Source organism: Nicotiana tomentosiformis, chromosome 11, assembly GCF_000390325.3.
Source record: "Nicotiana tomentosiformis chromosome 11, ASM39032v3, whole genome shotgun sequence".
NCBI classification, from domain to species: Eukaryota; Viridiplantae; Streptophyta; class Magnoliopsida; order Solanales; family Solanaceae; genus Nicotiana; species Nicotiana tomentosiformis.
The window spans coordinates 4,821,832-4,842,960 of record NC_090822.1 but is presented as its reverse complement, the minus strand read 5'-3'; the positions used below and the strand labels follow the sequence as shown (position 1 = coordinate 4,842,960).

The window sequence follows — 21,129 nt, the reverse complement described above, 5'->3', positions numbered from 1 at the left end:
TAAAGTATAAATTGAGTAGTAAATGGGGGAACGAGGCTGTAATACTCAAAATAACCGGCGGGTTGTTACAATACCTTTGCTATAGGAGGTAAAATTTCCAAAAATATATGGGCCATTCAAAACCTAAAGTTGACCTTAAACTCAAAAATTAAAAATATAATCAAGTTTGGCTATTCAAAAACAGATCATGAAATTGTGTTTCTTTACCAAAGTCGAATCAAATAACAAAAGCATATTTGTTAAAGGTTTTCACTTCTACTTCACATATATGGTTTTGATGACTCGTGAGTCTGATTTGTGTATTTAATTCTTATTTAAATACACTTTAATTAGGTTTTGTGCATTGACTGTGCACCATTTTTTACACTATTAAATTAATTTGACCTATAATAACATGTATACTTAGGTAACAATGTAAGTTACTTAAAGGGGAAATGTTCAAATTTGCTCGTGAACTATGCAAAATTATCTGATTTATCCTCGATTAATAGTTCAGTCAAATGAGCCATTGCCATTAGTTAAAGAGTTCACCAACGAAGCATTAGTTAAAGAAAAAATGTTCAAATTTTCCCCTGAACTAATCGAAATGATCTAATTTTATCCTTCGTTAAAAATTTTGGTCACATGAGCCTCTGCCACTAGCAATATTTCGGGTCATATGAGCCCATGCCATTAGCAAAAGAGCTCACACATGCTCTTATTCACCGATGAAGCATTAGTTAACATAGGACAAATATTAAAATTTGCCCATGAATTATGCGAAATGATCTAATTTTGTCTTCTATTACTATTTCAGGTCAAATAAGCTCTTGCAAGTAGAAATAGTTCGGGTCATATGAGCCTTTACCATTAGCAAAAGAGCTCACACTTGCCCTTATTCGTCGACAAAGCATAAGTTATAGGGAGAATATTTAAATTTACCTCTGAACTATGCAAAATGATCTAATTTTATCCTCCGTTAATAGCTCAGGTCAGATAAACCCCTGTCATTAGCAAGAGTTTGGGTCATATGAGCCCCTGCCATTAACAAAAGAGTTTACCAACGCTCTTATTCATGACGGAACATTATTTTCAAGGGATACATATAATTTGAAATTAGACCTTAAATCACTTTGGACATATTTTTTCCGTTATCATTTCTAACATGCTCCAAACTACTTATCCCTAATGGGAATCATCTATATAACTTTCCAAATATGGGATTAGATGACATAATACTTTGCAATAATTTTTAGGGGTGCTACAATGTCTATTTTATAAGTAACATTTATTTATATGGAAACTTAGAACAAAAAGTCCACATTATCAAGTTTTGCAATTAGAGGGACCAAATTTGCAAAATTAAAGAAAATGCAACTAAAAAAGACAACAAAAGTTTTGTACTTTTTGTGATATTTCTATTTTCTCCTTCATATATCTTGAACTCATGAAAAACACAACCCTCGAATGCCTCTTATACGGTATAAAGTCTTAGAGTTCTTCTTTCAGGTAGAAATTATAAATACCAAGGTATGATCTTTTTCTTCTTCTGGGTATGCTTTAATTTTGATTAGAAATCCTTAAATCTTTCCGCCCATTCTTGATTAAAAAAGGATATTTTTTTCTTCTAGTCTGTTCTTGTTGAATTGAATATTTTATTAGTTTAAGGAAGAGATTATGTTATGTTAAAATGTTTTGATCTTTCTTATGTCATTGATAAAGTATAAATGTATAGCCCTTGTTACCTATTGAGTACATTCTAGCTGTGGGCTTGTTTTGTTTATTTGTTTATATGGCCTCTTTGATTTTGTTTATCTTTTGCTATGTTCACTCTGTTTTGCATTGACCCTCTTGGGATTTTACCCTGAAAAGGTTTGTATCATGTGTTTGTGGGTTGGTAGGTTATTTGGGGGGGGGGGGGGGGTTGTTGGTGGGGAGACTGTTTCCTTCTGGAAAATTATTTTTTTTATGTTGATGGTGTCAGTTTGCGAACACCTCGACTATTCCATTGGGCACTTGCTATCTCCCATCAGCACGGTTACGGGTAACTCTGTCCACTGAGACGTAGACAGATGGGAAGAAGTCACCTAGTGTCTTTTGACTCCACTTTTGAACGTGAAACCTCATGATCCTGAACGAGGTGTGGGGGTGTAGTGGGGGCTGTTTTCTTTTGGAAAGTCATAATTTTTTTAATTGACAGTGGTGTTCGTTCGCACCTCTAATATTCCACCGGATATCTGTTACCTCCCACCAATATAAGTACAGACTAAATGGGTAACTCTGCCCAGCAAGACTTAGGCTGATAGAAGCAGTCGCCTAATGTCTTTTGATTTGAACTTGAAACCTCATGGTGCTGGAAAGTCATTGTAGAGGCAGTGGTATTAAGTTTAATAATTTCTGATGCACATTTATTTGTTTGTTCTTTAGATAAGAAATTAGTGCAAGTGTTTTCATTATCCTGATTGGTTGAAGATAGTTTTCTTTTTTTTCTATCGCTCTCTTCGTGGGGAAGAAAATGCAATATGTTTTTATTCTTTGGTTGGAATATTACTTTGTGCAGTTGTAAAGCTTGGAAGGATTGAATTGTATGAGATTAACAACTTTATAAAAGGATTACTTTGAGGGAAAGACCATAACGTTCTCCCGAAATTGATATATGAGAATCTTTCTGTATTTTTGTGCAGAGCGGGCAAGCTTTTTCTTGAATTGCTAGAGATAGTATAGTGGAAATTATGGTGGGAGCATTTCTTATTAAAACCCAAATGAATGTTGAGAGATAAAGGCTAGTACTTGGGAAGAAAACTTGCTTTTCTTTTCCCCTCGTCAGGCATCATTTTGCCTCTGTTAGGAAAGCAACTGGAGTATCATAGCTATTTGAAATTGAAATTAGTGTCATGAACTAATATAGAGGAACGTGTTTGAAGAGTAATCGAAGGGGACCATAACATTTGCTGAACATTAGTATCTTCAAACTTTAAGAACCCCCTAAACCCCCCCCCCCCCCCCCACGCGCGCGCACACACACACTCATCCAAATTAGAAAAGATATTGAACCTAAAAAACCCAGTTAACTTAAAAGGCAAAAGATCTGTCACTTCTCCCCTCTTCTTTGTCATAGGATAAATGGACCAAAACAAGCAGTAAAGAATTGCCTAGGTACCTTTTCGCAGCCAAATTATACTATTGGGACAAGGTAGTAAATGTCAATAGCAGATGTAAGCTAAGCCTATGTTGCGCGGACTCTCCAAAACAGCTGCCGCACCCGTGTCAGATCCTCCAAAAATGCACTACTTTTGGAGGATCCGGCACGCACCCATCGACATTTTCGGAGAGTCCAAGCAACATAGAGCTAAGCCCATTTGCTAAAAGGCTAAACAGATATTTGTGTTTATGGAAAGATTGGTTTACTGTGGGCCGTTTGATTGTGCATGAGAATCTTTGCGATCGCCTTAACCACCCCCCCAACCAACCAAAAGAAAAAACACTCATTCAAATGAGAAAAGAAACCAGTTAACTTAGAAGGCAAAAAGATCTGTCACTGACCCTCTTCTTTGTCATAGGATAAATAGCTAAAAGGCTCAAACAGATATGTGTGTTTATGGGAGGATTTGGTTTAATGTGGGCCGTTTGATGGAGCAGCACTTAGTGAATGTTGCTTCGTCTTTTTGGCATGAATTTGGTTGATTTTTCCTGAAGTGGCGGTGCTAAAATGTTTAAAAGGTGACGACTGGTTCTTTAAATATACAAGTATGAAAAATATCCTTGTCTACTTACCTGTTTCCCCTCTTCCGTTTAAAACTTAGCCGATATCTTCTAAGTTGAATTAAGATTCTCCAATTTTTCTTGAGGAATAATTCAACTGAAGATTGTAGTTTTCTCTATGATTGGAATAAATAGAATAATAAACCAGATGCTCCTGCTTCCTTTCCGTATCAAATGAATAAGTACTGGAAAATTATGTTAGCTATCTATATTTGCTACGAATATGACTAAAACTTGGTCTAGATTTTCTGCATCATTTTACTTTTTTGGTAAATCTTTATGATCCGAGATGCAATTGTTGCTCCAAATGGAAATAGAAAAAGACGGGATCTTCCTGTTTCCTTTGCTTATCAGGTGAATAAATAACAACAACAACAACAACAACAACAACAAACCCAGTGTATTCCCATAAATGGGGTCTGGGAAGTGTAGTGTGTACACAGACCTTACCCCTATCTTGTAGAGTTAGAGAGGTTGTTTCCGATAGACTCTCGGCTCAAGGAACAACGGAGATAACTATCAGGTGAATAAATGTATTTGTGATGAAAATATGAGGTGAATAAATAGTGTCTTACTAACAGTTAGAGGCATTAGGCACAGATGCCTATTAGACTTTGATTATTTAGAGGAAAGGCATGAGCACTAAGAGCAGTGTAGCGAGGTAAACATGGTGCAATCTCTCAACTTTTGTCTCAGTGTATCTTGTCGAGTGTAACTATGTAAGTATGCTTGAGTTTCCCAAGGATGCCTGGTGCCGTTGCTATTATTTATTTAATTTTAGTGAAGCGATTCCAGCTGTAAAAGGTCAAAAAGGAGGACGCTGGTTCTGAAATAAAAGATGTATGGAGCAACACATTTTTCTTTGATCAACATTTTTCATGTGCTTAAGTTGCTGGTGTTCATCTGAGAAATTGTTCTTACACAGAGTACACATTTCTATTAACGAGTTTGGAAGTTTGCTTCAGAAAAGGTGAAGCTAGAGCTAATAGTCTAGTGAATACTAATGCTACTTAAACCAAAGCTCAACAAGAATTTAACACAAGTTAGAAAAATCTAAAGAACAACATTTTAAATTATGTGCCTTACAGTAGATGCCCATTTCATCTCCCAAAACTATGTATCTTTTAATGCTCCTTCCGCTGGCTTCCTTATGTAGAGAAAGGCTCTCTCAGGTATTAGTACATTAAACCTGTTATTCTTCTCATGATGCATATGTGCTAACAAGCTGCTGAAGTTCCTTTGTCACCCTTGGCTCCCTGTTACTTGTAATCCTGAAAGAGCCGCCAAGTGACTGTACATCTGTCTTTTTCTCTTCCTCAGCAAAATATTTCAAGGTTGTGAAGAAACCACATTGTTTATGGAATAACTAACCTTTTGATGTAATTCTCCATCGCTTAGCTGCAGCTTCTGCATCCCTGCCAAGCCGTGCTCGTTTTCTATTCTTAATTGGTTAAATTGGAATGTGACACATAACTGGTGTGTGGTTAATAGTACACCTAGAGTTCTAAAAGGTGCATGCAATCATTGGACGTGCTTATATGCTTATATGCTTAATTTTTCTACAAGCCAAGAAATGCACTGTTTTAGTTCTATTACCATGTTTTATGATATTGGTCTTTCCCAGATTAGCATTATGTACCTTTTATGATTTATAGCCCTGTTAGTTTACGAAACTTAAGCTCCTAGCCTAAAATTGGTAAGTTGCAGTTATTTAAAATAAAAGTCTCATAGTTTATTCTCTCTCTAAAGCAGGTAAATATTTCCTAATTATTGAAATCGTAAAACAAGTATTGACCCTTCTTAGTTCTGGGGCCAAGTGAATAGATGGCCTCCAGAAGACAAGTACCAGCATCATATGGACGGTCAATACAAGCTCCAGGAATGGTGCTTCATGAAGAATTGTCTGCTGGCCGCCGTCGCATTGATCCACTTCCTCCTCCCGAGCTTCGGGACAATAGATTGGCTGCTCGGGCAGCAGAGTTGGAACAACTTGCTGGAGACAATCATCGGTTGGCAGCTACGTATGTTGCCTTGAAGCAGGATCTTGCTGCTGCTCAGCGAGAAGTAGAGAAACTCAAAGAACATATAAGAAGTAGCCAAACAGAAAGTGACATCCAGATTCGATTGTTGCTTGACAAGATTGCCAAGATGGAGGTTGAACTTAGAGCCGGTGAGAGTGCGAGGAAGGATGTGCAAGAGGCACATTTGGAGGCACGAAGCTTGGTAACGGCCAATATGGAGCTGAGCGGAAAAATACATCAAGCTATGCAGGAATTGGAAAGAGCTCGTGCAGATATCAAGAAGCTACCTGAGATGCATGCTGAACTTGATACCTTAAGGAAAGAACACCAGAAGCTGCGGTAAGTCGAAGCATGTCTTTTTTACCAATCCTTCCTCCAGGAAAAAAGATAAAACCACAGGTCGTTACTATTTAATTGTCTTGACTTGTTGTTTAGGTGGAAGCATGAAAGAATTCTCCTACCCGTTACCCTTGAAAAATCTTGGTTAATTTGTTGGCAAGGTGTCTGGCTAAATATCAATCAATTATGCCACATTTCCAAACTAGTTGGGGTCGGTTTTACGAATTCTTTGTATTCATGATGCTCTGTATAGACACATTTATTCCAGTACTAATATTTTGTCTTTTAAGACTAATTAGGGGTTCTATAAAACTAGAGGTTCTCTAAATCTCACACTTATTCATATAGAATGTACAAGTTTCTAACTAGAATAAAGGGATTTGTGAAAAACACCGGATCTAATGTGAGTGCAACAACAATAACTAAACCTTTTGTTTAGTTGTTATTGCCTTTATGGATCCTTTGTTTCTTTCTGTTTGCTCTTAACCAAGTCTGGAACGATTTTGAGAGATTTTAGGTCTTTTGAGATAAATTCTCTTTATGTGATTTTAGGTTTATCTCTTCATGTTTGCTCTTACTCAGTCATTTTGGTGTCCCACCTATGCACTGATGAACTGATGCATATGGAGGTCTATGCAAAATAGTTGAACCATCTTAGACGACCTTATCTCATTTTATGTTCCATATGCACTACTTGTACACTTTGTTCTTTAATCTTTTCGAATCTTGTATGGTCATATAACCATCTTAAACATTCATGTTTTTACAATTATGGATATGTCGAACTTCCTTTTTCTTTTTTTAATCAGTAAATATGTCGAACTTCTAAAGTTCACTTAAATATAATATTGCTATGGATTGTTAGAGTATAGGATTTGGACCCTGTCAGTGTTGACAAGATGTCCATGTGACTGCATTCCTTGGGGGCGAAGGGAGGACTATGTTGCTTGTAAAATTCCTGCATTCTGCAATCATGATTGTTCGAGACGCGAATTACAGAGTATTTTCCTAATGTTTTATCTTCATGGAACATGCAGTAAGACCTTCGAGTATGAAAAAGGTTCAAACATAGAGAAAGTTGAGCACATGAAACTTATGGAGAAAGACTTGATTGCCATGGCTAAAGAAGTGGAGAGATTGCGCGCTGAGGTGTTAAATGCCGAGAAAAGAGCTCAAGGTAATCAGTATGCTAGTTTTTGGCACATCAATGTATGCTAGTTTTGGGCTCCTTATTATATTTCTATTGTTCATAACACACTGAGTATTTTCATGTTCTGTAGGTTTTGATCCTTATGCTCGGCCCTACATGAATTCAGATCCCATGTATCCCGCTCCTGCTATGCACGGTACACCCCATGTAGACGGTTATCAGATACCTCATATCCCAGTGGCCGCTGGCGCAATGGGAGAGGGAATGTATCCATATGGAAGTAGCATAGCTGTAAGTGCGGTAACTCCACCTCCTCCTGGTACTGGCGGCAACGCTACATGGGGAGGAGGTTATGATGCTCCACAAGCGAGGAGCTGAATTTTCTGCTATGTGTAGCTTGTTAAGCTTGGCCGAGTTGAATCTTCTGAGATGTCACCTAGTTTTGCATCCATAGAATTTTAATCCAAATTTTACCAACGCGATTTCTTTCGTGTTTAATTAAGAGGCTTTTAGTAGCTCCAATGTAGGATTTGCAGGCTTGAAGCAATGCTTATGTAGTTTCAAAAGATTATAGCTTCCAATAGAATTGTACATTTTATTCAGTATGTCAACTATTTTTACCTGCACTTGCTTTGGGGCCTTTAGGGGAGTTGTAGGGAATGAAAGTTCTTTGTCTTATGGCTCAAGAGTAAAGGACTTTTACTTTCTTTAGGGTAGACTGGCTATATCGCACTACTTGGGGTGCGGTCCTCCCCGGACCTTGCGTGAACGCGAGATGCCTTATGTATCGGACTGCCTCTTTAGCTCTTCTAGACAAACTGATAGAAATGCACTATGTAGTTGGATTTTGATAGGCATGGCCTTTAAAACTAATTTGCAAGTAACTTTTTTTCTTCATAACGGTGGTATCCGGGTTAGTTGTATGTACCTTAATAATACATATATATATTTGGCTTTTTTACACGTTTGATCCTTTTTTAACTATTATTTTAAAAAAATAGCATCATTTATTGTTTATTCTATAAAGAGCATTTTTTTTTTCATTATTAGCATATTATAAAAATTAAGCTCAACATTTAATAAGTTAACTGACTCACTAATCAGAGTAAGTACTTTTTTGTCTATTTCCATTCTCCCTTTCCAACATTCATCTTGTTCACTCCATTTTTGAAAATCTGATGCATATGTGAATGCTACCTAAATTCAAGATGTATTGATTTATACGTCTTTTATACTTTGTATATCAAGTATCACTTTAATTCAAAATGTATTTTATGTATATAATTGTATGTTTATTTGTGAAGTGCCATCTTATTTTAAGATGTATTTTTAACGTATATTTCAAGTATATTTTATATGTCAAGTGCCATTTTAATTCAGGATGTATTTTTTTATGTATATATATTTTTTTGTATATTTATATGCCATCTTAATTAAATTTAAGATATATTTTTTTTATGTATATTTCACATTTCCAAGTGTAATCTTAATTGAAGATATATGTTTTATGTATATTTTTTTTATATATTTTATATGTTTTAATTTAATGTATATTTTTTATATATGCGTTTTGTATATATTAACATATATTATTATCGAAGTAAGATTTTTATGTTAAGAAAGGAAGAAAGAAGGAAGAGAAAAACTTAAGAAAGATAATTAAAAAGAAAACAAATGGAATAAATTTAGAAAATATATTGACTTCGGCAGAAAACAAAATTACGAAGATGAAGAAAAAGAAGGAAAGCTAATAGATAAAGAGAAAAAAAGGCATGATTTTTGTACAAAGAATTATTGACTTTCCATTCAAATTGCTTATGTTTAGGGATTAATAATTAATATTCATATTTTAATGGAACTGTGTGTTACAAATATAAATATTTTCCTGCCACAACTGTAATATTGGTTTCATGCTAAAAATTTATTATATTTCGTTTAAACTGTGACAGTTATGTAAAGTTCTCTTACTTGCCTATTGTTGATCAGCACAAGTATTGCGTAACTTTGCCAACAAATACTTAAACAGGTGGAAAGAAATTACGTTACCCAATAACCACCGCTATTCTCTCATACCGCAATCTTAGCCGTATACAGAGGTGAATTCAAGATTTAAGCTAGTACAATAATAATATATCCAGTGTATTTTTACATGTGTGATCTGGGGAGGTTAGTGTATATGCAGACCTTACCCCTAGAGAGGTTAGTTTCCGATAAACTCTCGGCTCAAGATTTAAGTCAGTGTTTGCACTAATTATTGTTGTAAATAAGTATATAAGTATGGTTATGGATTTTTTAATTAGATGAAATAAAAATCCTTATAACTTCATTAAAGGTAAATTGGACGATTAAAACAAATATGAATATAAAAAGACAAATCTGTCCTCTAGTTGTCCACCAAAACATTGGTCGATCTTGACCATCGAAGATAATGTCCGTTTCCCAAATTCAGGAGAAATTTGTACATAGACGCTCCGGTTAGGAGGTGTGAGAGTTTGACCATGACGGGTCCGAGGAAGGGTAGAGATAGGCCAAATAAGTATTAAAAAGAGATAATACATTATTAATAAATTTATAACTAAACGTATAAAGATTTAAATTCTAAGGCAGACATTTTAAAGTTACCTAGAAAAATAAATTTTTTCAAGATCGATGGAAGAACTTATTATAACTTGTATAGTAGATTTCATTCTCTCACTAACGATATAATGCATGAATTGACGAAGGTTCGTGTCCAAATTTTCAGCAAAAATGTATCCAATAGTTTTCTCTTGAAGATAAGCTAAGAGTTTAACAGTTAAATTTTTTATCTAAATATATTTTGGAATTTGTCCAAAGTAAAAACATATCATGAGCAAATCTTCTAATCTTATATCTTATGCAAGATATGAACTTTGTTTAATAGAAAAGATTATGTGCATATTTTTAGAATTATTATTAGTAATCTTAAAAATTCTATATGGTTGTTATATAGGGGTAATTTTATAAAGAGCGTTATGTTATAAATATTATTGTTGTTGTTATAGGTAAAAACTGTTATAGAGAGGAAAAATATAATTTAAAAAATCAATTCTGAGAAAAACTTAGCTTTTATAGTGAATAGTTGTTATATAGGGATGTTGTTATAGAGAGATATGATTGTATTAAGATTAAGACATCTGAATCTGAATATACGTCTCAATATTAAGATGTGTTTTAAGATATGAATACTAAATGACCAAGACTGTTTGTTTTTTAAACATCTGAATATATAGAATTTATCTTTATTTAATAATTATTAAATATAAATTCAAATAATATATATATATATATATATATATATATATATATATATATATATATATATATATATATATATATATATATATATATATATATATATACATATACATGGTAGTTGGTGGTGGTGACAGCTAACGAAGGTGCTTGTGAGTGCCGACTATAGGTGGTGGTTGATGGTGATTTTGGTTGATGGTGGTGGTTTTGGGTAGTAGCTAGTGGTGATTGGTAGCGATAGTGATTATGGTTGAGGATTGTAACGGTGGATGGTGGTGGTTGCGGTTGTGATTAAGGAAGGTTATGGTGGGTGGTAGTGATTTATAATGGTGGGTGATGCCGGCTATGATTATTGATAGTGATGGGGTAGTTGGTGGTGGTAGTTAAGGTGGGTGAGTGTGTGGTTATGGTTGAGGATGAGGGTGGTGGTAGTGGTGGCGGCTATGGTTGAGGATGGCGGTGGTGCTGCTGGTGATAATTGATAATGGCATGCGGTGGCAACAGTTAATAATGAGTGTGGATGATAGCATCTTAATGAAATTAAGTTTTTGTTATAAATACATATTTATTCAGACTTATTAAATGAATGTGAAGTAAAAAAAATTACTTAATGATTAAAATCTGAATAATTAAAATTCTGACTTTAAAAATAAATGTACTTAATATTTAATATTTAAGATCTGAATAATTAAGATTCAGACCTCCATTAATTAAGTACGGACAAAATGAGGCTTAAGAGAATTTAATATTTATCATATGATCTAATGTTCTCGAATAAGTGCTTACCATTCTTTAATATAGTCTGTGCATTAAATGAGTTCTAATATTAGTATATAAATAAATCTGACTAGCAACGACACATAACCTTATTCTTTTATTATAATAATGTGAGTTCGGGTAAATTTGTGGTACCTTAATTATTCTATCGCAAACTCTATTAATCAAAACTTGGACTAATCGAAAGAAATCACCCAATATTGATACATAAGCTATTAAATTGAAAAATGTTATAAAATAAAAACTGTAAAGTAAAGACAAGTATAGAGAGAAACTGAAATATTAATCGAATTATTTGGGCTAATAACTTTGCAAATGCCAGGTTGCGAGATGATAGTAGGCAAACATGAGACCATCTTGAAGATGCATCTATTAGGACCATAAAATATCTAAACAGCCCACTTGGTGGGTGAATAGGTCCACATATATCCCCATGTATACGTTCTAAAAAGGTAGGGGACTCAATGCCAACCTTCATTGGTGATGGTCTAGTGATCATTTTGCCTTGATAACAAGCATCACAAGAAAATTCATCATTTGTAAGAATCTTCAGGTTCTTTAATGGATGCCCACTCGAATTTTCAGTAATTCGTCTCATCATTATTGATTCAGGATGGCCCAAACGGCCATGCCAAAGCACAAAAGTATTTGAATCAGTAAACTTCTGGTTTACGATAGAGTGTGCTTCAACTGTACTAATCTTTGAAAAGTATAAGCCAGAAGATAAAGTTGGTAACTTTTCTACAATGCATTTCTGGCCAGAAATATTCTTTGTAATACAAAGATATTCCACGTTCATTTCATCTATTGTCTCAACATGATACCTATTTCGGCGGATATCTATAAAACTCAACAAGTTTTTTCGGGACTTGGAGGAGAATAATATATTATTTATAATAAGTTTTGTTCCCTTAGACAGAAATATAATAGCTCTTCCGGAGCCTTCAATCAAACTTATAATACCAGAAATTGTAGAAACATTTGCTTTTTCCTTATGCAAATAAGAAAAGTATTTCTGATCTTTGAATATGGCATGAGTTGTTCCACTATCAATTATACAAATATCTTCGTGATTGGTCTTTGATCCAAACATAATTTGAGGATTATCCATATTCTTCAAAATGACATCAACAAAATAAATATGATAGTAAATATTATTATCAAAGCATAACTTTTATTTATGTACAATAATTACATAGCCATACTATCTACTACAAACAACAAAAATTAAAATATTTACATTTCTACAGATTCACTACCGATCACATGACTTGTTTCTCCTTCTGGGAGTGCAAAATAATCAGCTACATCTAAATGCATGAAGTCTAAATTATCTTCAGAAATAAAATTTGCTTCAGCATTTTTCTCTGTCTTCTTCAGGGAGACTTGATATAGCTCAACCAGGTGCTTTGGCTTACGACATGTACGTGACCAGTGCCTTTTTCCTCCACATCTATAGCATGCATTTTCTGGCTTTGCTTCTTGCACCGCTTCATACTTTTGTTCCTTCCTTTTCCACTGCTGGTGGTGAGGAGGGTTCTTTGGTGCATTGTTATTACCACGATTAGAGTTTCCTCCCCGACCACGGCCATGACTACGACTAGGGCCACGTCCTCTTCCACGCTTAGCTTGGTGGAAGTTCGTCTCATTCACTTCAGGGAATGGACAAGAACCAGTAGGTCGGCTTTCATGGTTTTTCATTAATAGCCCATTATGTTGCTCGGCTACAAGAAGATGTGAGATAAGTTCAGAATATTTTTTAAATCCCATCTCTCGATATTGCTGCTGCAGGAGCATATTCGAGGCATGAAAAGTGGTGAAAGTTTTCTCCAACATATCATGATCAGTAATATTATCACCACATAGTTTCAATTGGGAAATAATTCTGAACATAGCAAAATTATACTCACTGATAGATTTAAAATCTTGTAGCCTTAGATGAGTCCAATCATAACGTGCCCGTGGAAGAACGACCATCTTCAGGTGGTCATATCTATCTTTCAAATTATTCCACAGTATGACTGGATCTTTAACAGTAAGATATTTCATTTTCAGGCCCTCATCAAGGTGATGGCGTAGGAATATCATTGCTTTGGTACGGTCTTGGTTTGATGCCTGATTTTTATCTTTGATGGTGTCTGCCAGACCCATCACATCAAGATGAATTTCGGCATCAAGCACCCAAGACATGTAGCTTTTGCCCGATATATCCAGGGCTACAAACTCAAGTTTAGAAAGATTTGACATTATTTAGAAAAAGAAAGTTCGTACCTCTGATACTTTTAAAGTATTTTCTCGAGATGGCAGAGTCTCGTGCTGATAACGTGTTATAAAATAAAAACTGTAAAGTAAAGACAAGTATAGAGAGAAACTGATATATTATTCAAATTCAAACTTATGTACATAATGAATCGAAAACTCCTCTATTTATAGAAGAAAGGAAGTAGCTGCGAGGCTTTTCAGGAAGCAGCTGCAAAGCTTTTCTTTAGCTGCTTGTAAGCTGTCTGCATGAGCTGCTTGCAACCTGCCTGTTTAATAAGAAGTTTCTACAAATCATTTAATTGAGCTGCTTGCAACCTGCCTGCATCAGCTGCTTGTAGATAAACTTCAACAGAGTACATAATCTTCTTCAGGAAGATTATCTATAGCGGAGTAATAAATGAACATACACAATATAATTATTTTCATAACAAAAAATACCTTTTTGGTCGAAGAAAAAAGGAAAAAAACAAAAAAGGAAAAAACGAAATAAAAGGGTAAAATGAGGAGGAACATAAAATAATAAAATATAAAATAATAAATATAACATAACAGAATTGGTAAACCAAAAGAATCGGATCCGAGATTATATCAACTTATAATCAAACCCTTATTAATAATATAGCCCCTTTTTTCATTTTCAGTCGTCTTTGCAGTTTCTTCATTGCTCTTTTCGCTTGATTTGCATCAGCCATGGCCGACGAGGTAACCCAAAAAAATTCCAGATTTCCTAACTTCCTTCTATTCGTATTTAATAATTCCATTCTTGTTTTACAGATTCAAAAGATTCAATTTGTATATGGTAAATTAAATGTAAAAGTTCGATTTTTAGAAAATTTCTGTATTTTATTGGCGATCTGTACAGTTCTTTGAAGAACCCATGTTGCTGGTTACTTTAGTTGTATGTGTGCTCAGATATGTCTGTGTGTGGGGTGTATTAGGTGAGTATTAGTTTTTGGTTTAAGAATTTCCTTGTAGAGGTTATTGGTTTTATAGGTGTAGACACTGAAATTTTAGCATATCAAAATTCCTATACATCTCGACCCAATTTATTGTCAACAAATTGTGGCACGCCCAGTGGGACCAGTTCTGCCCTTCATCTCTTTCTCGTGTAAATCGAACACTCCAAGTTTCAAAATTATTTGTTGCGATGGTCGAGTAGTTCAAAGTCTCGTCTTCAAGTTTCGGCAAGCCTACACCCCGACAAACCTTGAAGCAGGGGCATTTGTAGACACTGAAATTTTAGGAGATCAAGATTCCTATACATCTCGACGCAATTTATTGTCTACAATAGGTTGTGGATGAATATGCAAATTGGTATATGGAAAGGTGTGCAGTCTGTAATAGTTTTTGGTCTAAGCCTTTTTAAACAACAACAACAACAAACCCAGTGTAGTCCCACGAGTCGGGTCTGGGGAGGGTAGAGTGTACGCAGACCTTACCCTGCCTTTAAAAAAGCATAGAGGCTGTTTCCGGTAGCCCCTCGGCTCAGGAAGGAAAGAGGGAAGGTCTAAGCATTTTTAATGTGACAAAATAAATGATGAACTAAAACAAGGGGAAAAAAAAGTTGAAGAATTTGAATGACTAGATTGCATAGTTAAAGGATTGGGGTATTGTATTCAGCTTGAGTGTTGAATGGTGATCAAATGATCTACCGAAGCCTTGGTGGGCAGAGTTACTCGGTACCTGTTATGGTCATAGGAGGTAGCAGGTACCATGTGAAATAGTAGACGTACGCGCAAGCTGACCGGACACTACTGTAATAAGGAAGTGGTGATCGAATGAAGAATATTTAGCACTTTTGTGAAACAGTACTTAGCTTTAGCAGCAATTTAGATTGAGGTTTGAGGTTCCGTCTCCATCTTAAATGAGTTATAGAAATTGTCAGTTTGTAGCCAATAAGCTTCAAGTATTTTGCTTTTTAGTGAGATGGTTATAAGATAATTGAAGTTATGTTCAGGTTAACGATTCAGTTAAGGCCAATAACACGTTCAAAGTTTTCACTATAGAGATTATGTGAGGTTTGTCAGTGGAAATGACTGCTTAAGCTTCTCTCTGTTGCTAAGTGTCACTGCGTTTAAAGAGTTGGATCATGTGATGTTACCACAAATTACTGTTGATTTTCACTTTCGAGGACAAGGAATCACTTATAATTGAGTATTTATAGGCTCATTTAGTCATCAGTTAGAATTTTGGAGTTGGGTAAAAAAGTATTAATGCTCTTAATATTTAGGGATTTGATTCTCCGAGGGGTAGCTTTATTTGGGGAAAAGAAGGCTAACAAAGTGATGATTGGTTGTGATTTTTTCAGCATCATGGTAAAGATGTTTTTTGGTTTTGGACTGGTTTTTGTTTTTTCTGATTCCTTTCCATATAATGTGACTATGTTTACCTGTTATATAAAGTTTCTCGATTATATTTTCAGTTTGGTCTGAATATTTTGGTTTTCGGTGTGAGCTATATTTCGGCTTCTGAAATTCACTGAGTGCAGCATCCTAGATCTGCTTCTGATTGAAGTTCTAAATTGTATACATCTGTTTCTGCATATTTGGTGTTCAGAAAACTTCCATTTCAGAATATAGAAAACTTTATCATTGTTGATGTTTTCAGTAATATGTTGATAAAAAGGTAAAAACAAATTGATAACAAAAAATGCAAGATGGCCGGCAGTTATGACCTCTCTTTTTAAGTTGTTTTTCTGTTACTTCGTGAATCTTTTACCTCACTTGGATTACTTGTAGAGCTGTGGTACTTGTTACTGACATTCTGTTTCTTCCTTCTCCTTTGTGTGCCTTTCAGATTGAACTTAAAACTGCTCCAGCTGATTTCAGGTTCCCAACAACCAATCAAACAAGGCACTGTTTCACACGCTACGTAGAGTTTCATAGGTAAGCTCCCATGCTTTTACACAATTTTATACTTCAGAGACTTGTTGCATTGTTGCTTGTATAAACATGACATTTAATGGATTTAGAATCCCTTTAATAGACTAGGGAATTTATCTTATTTCTTATCTGAAAGAGTACAATGAAGGCTTGGTCTAGGATAGCTCCACCGGATTAAAATCATCTGCAAAACTAGGGGCTGAACTCTCAAGTTTCAATAGTGAAAAGCTGCTACAGACGGTTTGAAGTTCTGCTTAATGCATGCCTTTTCTCCCGTGAAACTATATAGTTAAATTTTATGATGTAATAAATTGTGTAGACGCTCTTTACTGATTCAAAAATGAAAAAATAAAAAGTTGTGTAGACACACTTATCATCCCCTCATCCACCAACCAAAAAAAGTTGTTTAAAGAGACGATATGGTGGATTTAGTGTCCAGCACAGCGTGGAATTGGTCTGAGACCTGGTAAAGTCTATTAATTTATGCGTTTAATCTTATGAAAAAAGAAAAAAATATTGCGGGTCTAATATAATCAGCTTTTAGAAGATCGTTAAAGTTGATACTGTTTTTGTTTTAGTTTAAAAAAAGGTTACATTTTAGTCGGGAAAAAAGTACCAAGGAGGTATTGTAAAGTACAAGCAAAGAGATTATGAGATAGCTGTTACATAATCAGCTCAGCCTATTCAAGACTTCCAAATACTTAAATTGGGTTTCAACTACACTTTCTTTACGCCAAAATTATAAATTCTGCGAACATCTATTCTCTACAATGAAAATACGACTGCTTTTGCCTTCAAAACATCTCCTATTTCTTTCCAAACAAATGGTCACATGATTCAGAGAAGGGATGGTTTTCCAGTTCTTCTTCATTCTTTTGCCCGCTTTCTGACTTGTCTACCTTCCAAAAGACCTCTTATGCTGTAAGGCATAACCAATTACACTCTGCAAATGTTTAAAAAGAGATCCTAAATCTGTCTATCATATTTACAATGGAGTAAGAGATGGTTTGGAGATGCTTAATCTTTTTTCTCACAAAATAAACACCTGCTGCATAGAGCAAATCCACTCCTTCTACAGTATTCTTTTATTATGGAGTTTCAGTTTTCTCACTCCTAAACCTCTAGCTTCTTTATTCCTCATAACCACTTGCCATTTAACCAGATGCATTTTCGTCTTTTCTGATTTACCTTCCCAAAACTGACTTAGTGTGTTAATTTTCCTCTCAATTGCTGATGGCATAGGGAATAGAAACATTAGGCAGGTTGGGATCCCATTCATTTCATCTCACAATTGATTAAAGTCAATATTCCTCCAAAAGATAATACTGTTTATTTCAGATGGAACGCTTTCTAACCTTGTGAGCTGGTCAACGTTGAATCGTTCTTGCAATGTGTCGATTATCTGAAGCTGTTGTTTTGAGGCTTAACCATTTTCGTGGTGTTTTACTAACTCTTGTTCACAAATTTCAGGTGTGTTGCTGCAAAGGGTGACGAGGCTGCTGAATGTGGTAAATTTGCGAAATACTACCGTGCTCTTTGCCCCGGTGAATGGGTGAGTTATGCTTATTAACTTGTATTTTGGTGTGTTTCAAGTTGTAAGTTATCTTGAACTTTGCGGTGGGTCATAGTTCACCGCTTTGCGTTTTCTCATTATTTCTTCTCCCCTTCCTCTCCTTGATTTTTTTTTTTTTGATCAAGCTTGTTTATTGGAGCTTTACTTGCCTTTGAAAACTTTACAGAAGTTTAAGCCATAATTTGATATGATGGGGAATTTCAATATAGAAATGTACTAGGCAAATTCACAAAGTACTTCACTACTTCTCCTTAACTCTTCAAATAGAGCACATCAGGATATATTTTTATCATAGGGCTTATAGATATCAGCATGTCCTCCATAATAACTACGCCGAATGAAGCATTATTGGTTTCGAGTGTTGAATTTGACAAGATTAATGTGAACTAGTGTGAACATTTGAAAGCCTCCTTTTAGGAGAAAATTGGTAGATGCATTTACATTGCATGATGACGCTTAATGTGATGTCATGCATGACATTATTAAGGCCATTTCCCTTCTATAAATAGCAAGAGATTTGTTCATTTGTAAACATCTCTCACTTGCCTTCTTATCTCCTAAGGCATTCGAATCTTCTTTCTATCTTGTAGTATTTCACTTGTATTTTTGGAGTGAAATAAAGTTTGAGTCGAGGACTAGGCAAAAATCAAATTTTGCCGAACTTCGTAAACTTCTGGTGTTCTTTTTATTATTGTCTCACTTAGTATTTATTAGCTATCTTTAGATATAGTAGTTGTGATATAATCACTCTAAATATTCGGCTTCCGCAACATCGAGTTGGTATATGGATGGGCCAATGGTTAAATATTTTGTTCATTCAACACATATATGTGAGTCGGAGCTAACCTTATTCCTAAAGACATATCTGAATGGTGTTTGGTCCATAAGAATTCTCAGGCATTTTAAGCTCCCACTTCCTTTTCTTTTTGCTTCGTAAAACACACAGTTGGATTCATATACCTTTGCCTCCTAATTTGGAGTCAAGTCAGCAATTGTTAGCTACATGATAATCAACCATCTGGAGGTGTGATTGTTTCCTTAGTCACTCTATGACTATAAAATAATAGAAATACCAAAACAAACATGCCCTAATATCTCATTTCAAGTGTCATTTTTAAAGTCTGGTATCTGGATCGGCATCTTTCCACTAGTATAGGTATCAGGTAAGTTGCTCACCAAGGGGTTAAGCAGACCACAAGAAATCACATAGTTATTTGTTTTTTTAGCCTCAATTGAGATTCGACCGCTAGTCTCCCGTAATTTTCTTTCCAACTTCATTAGCATTTAGGCCATACTCTTGGGTGCCATTTCAAGTGTATATTTTGATTGACTGTGCATTCATAAAAGCGAAGAGTTGGCTTTTCTTCTCTTTAAAGAAATTTAAAAGGATGAACTTTCTTTTATTTGAATGTGTTAACGTAGAGTCTTGATGAGCTTTGAAGTGGAGATTAGTTTGTAGCTCTTATCTTTTTATATTTGAATTTTTGCAACAATAACAATAACCCAGTGAATTTTTACAAGTGGGGTCTGGAGAGGGTAGTGTGTACGCAGATCTTACCCATAATCTTCATCAATTTTTTTTTTAATTTTTGCTAGTATGGGTCCTATATTTTCCTTGGTAGTAAGGTACCAGAAAAGACTAGAAGAATTGGGCACCTAAAAGCATCTGCTGTGTAAACTTTGAGACATTTCGGTGCACCAGGAAGGAGTAGAGCTATAAACTTGGGCTAAGGGAACTAAGGGGTCATTGGGTACGCGACTAAATATCCCGAGATTATTGTCCGGGACTAATTTATCCCAGCTGGGAGGTGGGATAAAATAATCCTAAGTTTGTTGGGATAAGGTGGGATATCCATGATTAAGTCTTGGATTAAATTTATACTATATTTAGTTGACGGTATAAATTTATCATGTGCTAAATTTATACCGTCAACCAAACATGACAGTAAATTTAATCCCACATCTTATCCCCGTACCAAACGATCCCTAAAAGTTCAGTGATCTCCAAACTTGATTTTTCTTTTCTTCAACACTTCTTCTAGGATGGATAATTAAGTTATCTCAACCATATATTTTTTTAGCAAACAAGTTCATGGTCTCTTGACTCTGACATGACAATAATAACATCTATCTAACCCGGATATATATGATTTCCACAAGTTCTTATGTATTTTGGGTGACAATACATCTGACATGGTTATGACAGGCACATGTCATGACTTAATGAAGGGTTTAAGGAGTTGGTTCAAAGGCTCTAAATCAATTAACTGCCATTTAATCTCAAAAAAAGTTCGGGTTGGTTATAAGAATCACTAGTAACCAAACCCTACCTATGCAATTTGTAAAAGCTTTTCTTCCTTTGCATAACACTCTTCTTCCAAATTTTGAACCCAACGCCACCTAAATAATCTGTACTATGCAAATTAAGATACTCTAAAGCTAGAGATTCCCTCTTTTTTTTTTTTTTTTTTTGATGAAGAGATTCTCTAAGTCTGACAATTATCCCTATGTGGAGTCGTGGATGTAACTAAATTAAAAAGAACAGTGACTAATCCCAAGTAGTTGGTATCACCAATCTGGATCCCTTGTTTCTGTTCTGTTTCTAGCGAAGTCAAAGGCTTTAAGATGCGATGATTTAATTTGTCTTTTAGTTTGTCGCAATTAGACATCTCATAGCGTATGCTTTTATTAGTCCTTGATACTTGCACTTGATCAATGCAGTCCGGTTGTGTAATATTATTCCATCTTTCCTATGTCGAAACGATGAATTCCTTTATCTTTCGCCATAACTAGTAATAACTTTATCTTAATTCGCCTGTTTCTGCAGGTTGAGAGGTGGAACGAACAGAGGGAGAACGGGACTTTCCCGGGTCCTCTTTAATTTGAAACATCAGATTGCAGCATCCTTGTTATGATACATTGGTTTCCATTTAATGTTTTTGTTTGAAAGGGTAAAACCTTGTTTTCTTTTGAATTGTCAAGGGATCATCAATAAGGAATTTCTTTCTACTTGTTATCACTTGAAAAGCCCTGCAGCTTTATACAGTTTCTCTGTTTTTATTCCTTGGATTTCATAATTGTTTATTCAAAGGTTAAAGACATGTTTTTTTA

At 35.0% G+C, this 21,129-nt stretch overlaps 2 protein-coding genes across 3 annotated transcripts; both read left to right on the top strand.

Annotated features, from left to right (window-relative positions):
• Nucleotides 1–1,390: 1,390 nt before the first annotated feature.
• Nucleotides 1,391–7,853, top strand: LOC104095739 (protein FLX-like 4). 2 transcript variants are annotated; one of them, XM_009601964.4, is made up of 4 exons: nucleotides 1,391–1,509; nucleotides 5,494–6,101; nucleotides 7,139–7,278; nucleotides 7,382–7,853. In XM_009601964.4, the coding sequence occupies exons 2-4, from the start codon at nucleotides 5,566–5,568 to the stop codon at nucleotides 7,627–7,629; spliced, it is 924 nt and encodes a 307-aa protein (XP_009600259.1). In that variant the 5' UTR covers nucleotides 1,391–1,509; nucleotides 5,494–5,565; the 3' UTR covers nucleotides 7,630–7,853. The 2 variants fall into 2 exon arrangements, with proteins under 2 accessions (XP_009600259.1, XP_009600324.1); XM_009602029.4 differs by having other exon boundaries at nucleotides 1,414–1,509; nucleotides 5,491–6,101.
• A 6,236-nt stretch (nucleotides 7,854–14,089) lies between these two features.
• LOC104095662 (cytochrome c oxidase subunit 6b-3) lies at nucleotides 14,090–21,129 on the top strand. The gene is made up of 4 exons (XM_009601866.4): nucleotides 14,090–14,265; nucleotides 16,360–16,448; nucleotides 17,916–17,997; nucleotides 20,846–21,129. Exons 1-4 carry the CDS (start codon nucleotides 14,254–14,256, stop codon nucleotides 20,897–20,899), a joined length of 237 nt encoding a protein of 78 aa, XP_009600161.1. The 5' UTR covers nucleotides 14,090–14,253; the 3' UTR covers nucleotides 20,900–21,129.